Genomic DNA, 9,344 nt, shown 5'->3' on the forward strand with positions numbered 1-9,344 from the left:
GAAGCCTGACATGCCGTAGTCCTTGGGGTCACAAAGAGTTGGACACGACTGAGTGACTGAACAACAAGCTTATGAGGATTCGAGCATTTCTTTGCTTTCTCCCACTCCACTCCCCAACCCCACCCCCCACCCCCCACCCCCGACCACACACACACACACAGCTTCAGCTTGGGTAGGTGTTTCCTCTGGGATTTACCTCTGGATTTCTAGATAATATGCTTTTCTGGCAATTTCTTGGTTTTTCAAGTGTAGACATCATCCCTGGGCTTTCTACAATGGAAGAGAAGCCCTTCTTGATCACCTCTCAACCACCCTCCCAGTAGAGTTAGACCGCAAACTGTGGTTAGATGTGCATTGATTACATTGTTTTTATTTTGTAACACTTCTTTATTTATTTGGCTGTTCTGCGGGGTCTTTGGTTGCAGCACGTGGAAACTTCGATCTTCGTTGCAGCCTGCAGAATCTTTAGTTTCGGCATGCGAACTCTGAGTTATGGCTTGTAGGATCTAATTCCCTAAAACCCAGGCCCCCTGCGTTGGGAGCCCTGAGCTGTAGCCACTGGACTCCCGGGTAAGTCCTGGTTACATTGTGTTGACTCTGTCAATACTGTCCACGTCTGAGCCACCTCCCTCCCTCCAACACCCCTGAGATTCTAAGCTGTAATGTGGGAATATTTGGTCTGCTCGCCTCCGCATCCTCCCAGGATCACAGGGAATGTCTCTATGTTATAGAAGCCGGTCCCGGCTCCCTGGGGCTCCTCAGGTGGAGTGCCATCCCAGGTCCTTTGAGCCCTCTGCCTTGTCTGTCTGTTCTCACCTCCCCGACCCCCTTTTCTCCCCAGCAAAACTGAGTCATGCCTGATCTCCAAACGCTCCATCTGGTCCAGGTCTCCATGCCTCACATGTGCTGTTCCCTCTTCCTGGCACGCCCTGTCCAACCCTCCACGGGGGTGAACCACACTCAGCTCTTCTGTCCCCTATTCAGGAAGCCGGCTCTGATGCCCACCTGCCAACAGCTAACCTCGCCTTTCTCTGGGCACTTCTGCTCCCTAGCTGGCTCTGGAGTGCTGGATCACTGCCGACTGTCACCCCTGGGGGCATGGAGGGCGACGCGTGTCATCCTTTCCGAAGTCCTCGCAGGAGCAGGGCTCCGAGTGAGCCTTGCTGAGTGTTGGTTGAATGGATTGCTTGTCCCTGGTGCTCAGAGCTGAGAGCCACAGCCTGGCAGTGGGTGGGGGCAGGAAGAGTTCAGCAACAGCCACAGTAGCGGGTGGGGTGCAGTGTGCAAGGAGACAGGCCCTCCTCCCACGCCCATCTCAGCCCTGGCGCTAAAGGAGAGCCCACCTCCTGGGAGGCCCCAGGACGGCCGTCTGGTCTGCGGTCGGGCCCACGTTCTTGGATCCTGACGCCGGCGGGCCTGCCAAGGTCCGTCTCAGCCAAGGTGAGCTGAGGATACGCCAGGCTCCTTGGACTCTCATGGAGAGGGTGCTTCTGTGGCATGGCCCTGGGCTCAGGGTGTGTGTGCTTTGACCCATCTCTTCCCCAAGACACCTTGAACCAGGTGTTATTATTAGCATCCTCATTTCCCAGAGGAGACTGCTGAGGCTCAGAAAAGGGACCTGCCAAGGGTCACACTGGAAGAATGTCCTGGAACTTGCTACTAAGAACCAAGGGCTACCTGCCCCAAGTGCTTTACATGCATTAACTTGGGTGAGGGGGGACCGTTACTATTTCTGTGGAACAGATGAGGAAACCAAAGCACAGAGAGGTTAAGTCACTTGCCCAAGGTCACACCAGTATCACGTGGCAGAACTCGGGCATTTAGCCACAGAGCGTTTACACGCTTTGCTCTCAGCCTGACGATGAGGGTGCTGAGCAGGACGGTGATGCTGGCATTCCCTCTCAGGACACGACACACTCCAGTTTGCAAAGATTTTGCACACTTGCCACCTCCCTGCCATTCAGCCCAAAGAAAGGCACAGCGATCATCATCCGCATTTTGCAGAGGAGAAAATCAAGGCCAGAGGAGGACTGGAGTAAGGTCACAGAGGAAGTTAGTTGCTGGATAGGGGCTTGGGTCCCAGGTTTGACACCAAGGCCTGGGCCTTCCCTGGCCCCCTGACTGGCTGGACACACTGAGTTTGGAGACCCTGACGAAGGGGATTTGGAGCACAAAGGGCAGGTGGGTGCAGAATTCCCACCTGGCAGTTCTAGAGGGGAGCCTAAGTCTGGCCTCCAGCTTGCTGCGGGGTCCCTTGGTTTCCTCATCTGTAAAGTAAACAGCCTGGACCTCTGTGCCCCCGAGGCCTTTCCAGCCTGAATTCGCTGCCTTCGCTCTGAGAGGTGCCTGGGGATACAGTGTCCCCTGCTTTCCCCATTAGTGCAGTGGCCGCCCCATTTTAGCTGCAGGGTAATCTTTCCCGCCTGCTTGCAGCCTCCTCCCATCTGGTGTGGCTGCAGGCCTCAGGAAGCTGAGGGAGAGACGTCCGGCCAAGCCCAGAGCGCTTCACACTGGTTCAGGAATCAGGGCCTCCTGCTCAACCTGCCTCACCACCCAGCCCAGGGAGCACTTACTCAGCTCTGCTTTGAAGCAGAGTAGCCGGTCGTCTGTCTGTTTCCCTCTGCCTCAGGACTGCGAGCCCCTTGAGGGCAGAGGTCACGTGGAGAGAGCAGAGCTTGACAAGCAATGAGCCTTCCAGTTCTGGGAGCAGGCACAGAGAGGCTGCGTGTGGCAGGGATGTTGAACAGGAAAGGGAATGGAGCTGGGTGTAGAGGTGAAGGAAATCAGGCCCCTTCAGTTCCAGGCTCGGGCTCTGAGACCCCTGTGAGCACGGGAGAGGCCTGGAGGCTCTGCCCTCTGGGGGCAGTGGGAACAGAACAAAGAAGCATGAAATTGACTCAGCAAGGATGTCTTTTATTTTTTTCCCATGTAAAATTTCCATATTGTATTTATTTATTTTTTTTTTATTAAAAATTTTTTTAACTTTATTTGACTGCTTCCAGTCTTTGTTACATTGTGCAAGATCTTTTGTTATGGCACGTGGGCTTAGCTGCTCCAAGGCTTGTGGAGTCTTAGTTCCCAGACAAGGGGCTGAACCCACATCACCTTGCAATGCCCTGGACCACCAGGAAAGTCCCTCGGTGAGGATGACTTTCTGTGATCTTTGGGCAGATGCTGGCCTAAGGATGGATAGACTCGGAGCCCCTGGGCTTCTGCCCTTCTGGAGTCCCCTCTCTGCTTGGGCCACGTTGACTGCCCATGTCGGGAGGGCTCCCTGGGGAGCCACATCCCTCCATGAATACCCATGATGTGGGCAACGTCCTCTGGGGTCTGCTTGCCAATGGCCTGCCCAGCTGGTGATAGTGAAGGCTTCTGTGCTGATGAAACCAGGATGGGCAAGGCCTGGTACGTCAGGGGAGACAGGCAGACGGGGAGGCGGGGGTGGGTGTTCGTTGCTCAGTCGTGTCCGACCCCATGGACCACAGCCCTCCAGGCTCTTCTATCCGTGGAATTTTCCTGGCAAGAATACTGGAGTGGGTTGCCATGGAGGGGGACCATTTGCTGTAAATACGTGTAGAGCCAAAGCCAGGGGCACCTGCTGTGTCCTGGCCCATTCACATGGTCTAACCCTCTGACCGTGAGGCCTTCGCCCAGCCCTCTTCCTCCATGGAAACACTCATGCCCTCTCTTGTCTGGGCTAACTCCTACTCATCCTCCAGGTGTCCGTTTCATAATTCGACAACTGCTTCATGAGACCTACAATAAGGTGTAGCTGTTGGCGGTGAGTGAATAGTCCTGCCTTCTCCGAGTTTCCAGGAGATGCTAATAGGCGTGACGGTAACAAGTGGCCTCCAAATCAGTGGCTTAACCCAGTGAAGGTTTATTTTGCATTCATATCACAGTCCAAATGAGTGGTAAGGGGGCTCTACTTCAGTGCCACTGCCACCCCGAGCCTTGGCTGGGGTCCCATTGGACGCTCAGCATCAGGCCGGCCGATGAGGAAAGACGGAGAGCTTGGAGGCTTGGTCTGGAAAGGCGGGACTCTCTGGGACAAAATTTTGCCAGGACCGTTCTTGTTCCCGAATGGCCCTGCAGGGTTCCGGGCTCTGGGGAACAAGGAAGCCTCCCCTCTGTCACTTGGGCCCTCAGGTCCCCCCTCCACCCCAGGACACACCCAGGCTGCTTACAGCTGCTCCCTCACCTTGGACCTTGGGTCTACTTGACCTGGGAGAGCCCCAGGGACCCCACAGGAAGTACCAGTGTCTCTCAAGGAGCTTAGGCCCTTTGGGGTCAGACCCTCCCCTCGGTGTGGCCCTGAGTGGGCCCCTTGCCCTCTCTGATCCTCAAGGTGAGCCCTGCCTCGGGGGTGAGCGCAAAGACAGGGAGCTGGCGAGATCTAGGCCCTCCGAAGCTGGCCTGAGGTCAGCACAGGGAGAATCAGGTTAAGACAAGTAGCAGCTGAGGCCCAGCCTCCTGGAGACCACCCCTCCCCCGCCACTCCCACCCCCAGGGCTTCTGCTCTATCCTCTGGGAAGCTCTGGACACCACCTGCCCCCAGGGGGTTGGGAGAGCACTGGGGGCCAGTTCGTCAGCAGGAAATCATTTACTTCAGCTCGGCAACCTTTATTCCTGTGTTCAACGCAGTGTTGGGCATTGGGTGCGGGTGTGGCCCGAGATGCCAATGGCAGCAATCCCTTCCCCTATCCGGGCCTTAGTTCTCCCCTGTCAAGCAGGGAGGGACTTCCTTCATCGGGAGACTGTGAGGAGAGCGACAACACGTGACAAGACACAGGCCAGACGTGGTCCTTGCCCTGGGGAAGGGCTCACCGTTGGGGAGGGAGGCCCAGGCCCCACCCACCACTGGCAGCTGCTGAGAAGGGTGGGTCGGGCATGGCCCAGTGACCAGGCGATGTGCCAGAGCTGCTCAGCCATGGGTCTGGCTTCACCGAGCTCTGTCCTGGTGGCGGAGGCCTGGGCGTGCCACTAGGGAAGGCGGGAACAGTCCACAGAGAGGCGGTCACCCCATCCACACAGTCCAGAGGGCCACGGAGAGGTAGGGCAGCAGGCGTGCCATCTCATCTGGGTGCAGCGAGGGTCCCCACCGCTCGTGGCCTCCTTAGCTGGTGGTGCCCAGCGGGGGCTGTGGGGAGGCTGACCGGCTCAGGGTCACGTTGGGGAAGCTGGTGACAAAGCTCTCCCACCTTCTCCTGATCTTCTGGAAGACAGAGGAGGGGTTGCGATCAGAGCCCACCTGAGGGGTGGGCTTCAGGTGCTGTTCCACCTATAGCCAGGAGGGGGTGGTAGACCCCAGAGACAGAAGCCCCTTCACTAGGCACCCTTTCTCCCGGAAGGCAGGAGCCCAGCGGGCAGCGCCCACCCAGGGGTCCTGATCCTCTCTTTTCTGGGGTTAGAAGGGACCACAAGATGTAACCCTGGGGAAGCTGTACTGACTCATCTCGTGCCTCCAGCAAAATCCACCGTCCAACACACTGACAGACTGGTCATCTCAGAACAGCTTTGACTATATCACCCATCAGCTCCAAAACCTTCCCTGACTCCCCAGTGCCCACGGGATAAATCCCAAATACCTTCAGACCCCTCTGGAATACCTCTCTCTGCAGCCGCTGCCCCGACAGCTCTCTGTCTTCTTGGTCTATAGCCCCATCCGTTTCTCCCTCTGAGCCTTTGCTCCCCTGGGTCCCTCTGCTTGGGATCTTGCCCCTTCCCTGTCGTACCCCTCCACCCACCAGCCCTCAGCCAAACCTGCTGATACTGCCTCAGCCACCTCTGGCTGCCTTCTTGCTCCGCTTGGATCAGCTGCTCCGTGTCCCCCAGGCTCCCGGGCAGCCGCTCCTGACCGGGGGTGTCCAGCCATTCTGGGCCTCCATCTGAGGACCGGGACTTCTCACGGCCCTGCCTGAGGCTCAGCGCCCGGCGCAGTCGGCCTTCCGTGGGCCTCCCCCAGGGCTCCTGGAGCTTGCCGTAGGAGGGCCGTGGTCCTCGCAAGGACTGACTGCGTAGCCCTGTCCCCATGGTTCTGGAGGCTGCAGGTGCGTCTGCTTCACCCTTCGGCGAGCCACTGGCCTTCTGAGATGGCCTGGTGCCCCCACCCACCTGACGGGAGCTCCCTTGGGGACAAAGGTTGGTGCTGGTGAGGTGGCTGTCGTAATCCAAAGGGCAGGCCACCAGGGTCAAGCATCCCTGAGTCACCCACGCAGCACACTCTCCACCTCCCAGGGAAGCGGGTACAGGCTTCCTCTCCTCCTTCCCCCTCTTCCTCCTCCACGCAGCCTTTCCTGACTAACCCATCCTAAAGATCTTAGCCTCTCCTGAACTCTTGTAGCCCTGGCTGTCCAAACATTTTGTTGACAGTGAGAACAGATGGCCCAACAGCAAAACAGACACGGGCTTTTAAGAAACAGGACAGCTCCAACCTAGAATGGTCAAATTCACAGAGACAGAAAGTAGCATGGTGGTCGCCAGGGCCTGGTGGGGTGGGGAGGTGGGAGGATTGGGGGAATGGGGGCGGTGGTAGGTTGTTTAATGGCTCCAGGGCATCAGTTTTGCTAGGTGAGAAACTTCCGAAGTTTGGCTGTACAGCAATCTGAATGAATATAACACTCCCGAATTGTACATGTAAAAATCTAAGGTGGTACATTTTATGTTTCTGTATATTTTTACTACAATCAGAAATTTAAAAAAAGAAAAAAAAAAGAGGCTAGTTCTGGGGCTGAAAGTTCGGAGTGTGAGGTGTTTTCCAGGTCTAACTCTGCCCATAATTTTCTACGAGAGAATAGGGTTAACAGCTCAGGCTCTGAGGACCAGCTGCTCCTAGGAAAACACTGGTTCCATCACCCACAGCTGTGCAACGCTGGGCGCCTCCCCCCGCCTGGTTTCCTTGTCTGTAACAGGGACGGATAACTCATGTGTTGTCAGGAGGACTAAATGCAATGACGCTGTGCCAAGCCCAGGGCTTGGCCTGCAGCAAGTGCTCAATAAAAGTAAGCCAGTGTTAGTCAGTACTCGAGGCAAATCCTTTCCCCTCTTTGTCAGTCTTCTCATCTGTAAAGTGGGTTGTTGTGAACAGTAAATGAAATCGTGAATGCAGGTCCCTCCAAGGGCAAGACTACCAGGAGCAGCTCTTTCTCCTAAGATTGGTGGGGAGGAGAAAGGTACTTGGGCTGGGCCAGCCAATCCTTCGCATCCTAGAATTTCAGGGTTGTGAGGGATCTCACACATCTGGTCCATGCTCCTTTTTGCTTTTACCACTATTTTTTGAGCATTTTTACTGGTTCTGGAGCTAATTCCTCCCTATATTTCCTTTAAACCTTATGATAGTCCTACAAAATGGGAATCATTATCTTCATTTGCTAGCTCCCCATTTTGTAGGTTGGCAAACTGAGGCTCAGATTAAGCACACCCAGTAGGCAGCAGAGCTGGGCCTCCTGCTCTGGCCAGCCTGGCTTTAGAGCCTGTGCTCCAACCACTCTGCTCTCCTGTCCTGGTGTTGGTAGCAGGGGCAGATGTCCTGCGTCCTCTGTGTCTGGGGTGATGCTGGGGTGCCCTGTCTGAGGTCAGGGAAGTGCTGGCTGCAAGAGCTCTTGTTGGCGCATCCCATACCCCTGGTCTTGCTCCTTCTCCTCTCTCAGAATTTCTAGGCCTTCCTTGCGTTCAGGATCTCTTGCTGTCTGCCAGGCTCGCTCCCCACCCTCCCCCCCACTCCCCGCCAGAGGAGCCAAGGGAGGGCCAATGTGAAGAAGGGAATTCATGAAAGGGACCCTGACCCTCTGCCCAGCCTGTCTTAGAGGTGGACTGTGACCATCACTGCAACCCTACCCACACCTCTAGCGCCTGAGCCACAGAGCAACCCTGACCCTGGTTAAAAAGCAACGGAACCATTACACAATCATCAACACCTTCCCTGCAGCACAGTTAGGTCGGATCCTCCTGTTCACCCCAGTCTGGGCTGGGAAGAGCTTGCCGATGACTCACAGGCTTCTGAGACGTGTCAGGGTGAATCACACGCTCTTGCGTCACGCCTATAGCTGCCAGATACCCTCTTGCCAAGTGTGTAATCTTACAACAATTTCCCAAATCCACAAATCCGTGGAGGACCAGGAGAAAATATATTCTCTTCCTTCCCTCCCCTCTGCCTCCCTGCCTCTGTCACCGGGTGGGTGAGCTCTCACCTTTCCAGAACCTGCTGGTTGGCAGCTCCCTGGAAGCGGGCCTGACCCTTCAGCTGGGTTAGGGAGGCAGCCCCCTTTCTGGCCCTCCCAGTACACATGGTAGCAGCAGTCACACCCTGCCACGCTTGATATCCTTTGACAGCTAGGACAACATCTCTTTTATCTCTGCCCCAAGACATGATAGAGTCAATGCTTGGCCTTCAATATCAGAGATTATTATGCGTCTATTGCTCTGTAACTATCTACCCCCAAACGTGGCGGCTTAAAGCAGCACTCAGGTATGACCTCACTTCCTGTAGGTCTGGGATCCAGGCACGGCTTAGCGGGGGCCTCCGACCCAGGGTCCCTCGCAGGCTTCAGTCAGGAGGCTACAGTCACGTCCAGGTTTGACTGAGGGTGGATATACTTCTTTGTGAGTTGTCGTACTGAGGGTCTTAGTTTCTTGCTGATTGTTGGCAGTTACCAAGGATAACTCATATCACAGCAGCTGGCTTCAGTGGGAGCCAGCAAGTGAGAGGGCTAGAGATGGCAGGTGGGCAGAGGTCGGATTCTTTGCAGAATTTAAAACTTGGAAATAACCTCCCATCACTTTTGCCGTGTTCTGCTCCTCCAAGGCAACTCACCAAGTCCAGTTGGTACCCAAGGGAGGGGACCCACAAGGGCATGAACACAAGGGGAGGCTGGGTCATGGGGGTCATCATAGTGGCTGTGACAGCTATGTGCTTTTTTACAAAACTGTTTATTTATTTGGCTGTGTTAGATCTTAGTTGCGATACATGGACTCTTCCTTGAGGCACAGGGGCTGAGTTGCCCTTAGCATGTTGGATCTTGGTTCCCCAACTAGGGGTCAAACTCACGTCCCTTGCATTTGAAGGCAGATTCTTAACCACTGGACCACCAGGGAAGTCCTGCTAGGTGCTTTGAGTGAGCAGCTTAACCTCATGCGCCTAGACTTACTCAGCTATTAAAAGGGATGCTATTTTATCTCATCAAATCTAAGATGGTGTTGATGGAAAGGTGGCATTATTTTATACATCAGTAAGAAAGGATATCCACTGCCCATTCATTGAAGATGTAGCCCCGTTTTAGAAGTCGAAGTCTGTGTGTACTGGCGGGGGGGTGGTACAGAATGTATGCCTTAACATGAAACACAGT

General features: G+C 55.3%; 1 protein-coding gene across 1 annotated transcript; it reads right to left on the reverse strand.

The window, feature by feature from the left end:
- Window positions 1-5,116: 5,116 nt before the first annotated feature.
- On the reverse strand, window positions 5,117-6,033 carry C22H11orf86 (chromosome 22 C11orf86 homolog). The gene is made up of 2 exons (XM_005903547.2): window positions 5,764-6,033; window positions 5,117-5,215 (listed from the first exon to the last, which is right to left on the reverse strand). Exons 1-2 carry the CDS (start codon window positions 6,031-6,033, stop codon window positions 5,117-5,119), a joined length of 369 nt encoding a protein of 122 aa, XP_005903609.1.
- Between the last annotated feature and the right edge of the window lie 3,311 nt (window positions 6,034-9,344).

The sequence above is a fragment of the Bos mutus genome, chromosome 22 (genome assembly GCF_027580195.1).
Source record: "Bos mutus isolate GX-2022 chromosome 22, NWIPB_WYAK_1.1, whole genome shotgun sequence".
NCBI classification, from domain to species: Eukaryota; Metazoa; Chordata; class Mammalia; order Artiodactyla; family Bovidae; genus Bos; species Bos mutus.

What these genes read in the sequence shown, in the direction of transcription:
- C22H11orf86 (XM_005903547.2), bottom strand. Translation starts at nt 6,033, where the DNA reads ATGGGGACAGGGCTACGCAGTCAGTCCTTGCGAGGACCACGGCCCTCC. An exon ending in GGCTGAGGCAGTATCAGCAG is followed by an intron (nt 5,216 to 5,763) that starts GTTTGGCTGAGG and finishes TCTGTCTTCCAG; the next exon opens with AAGATCAGGAGAAGGTGGGA.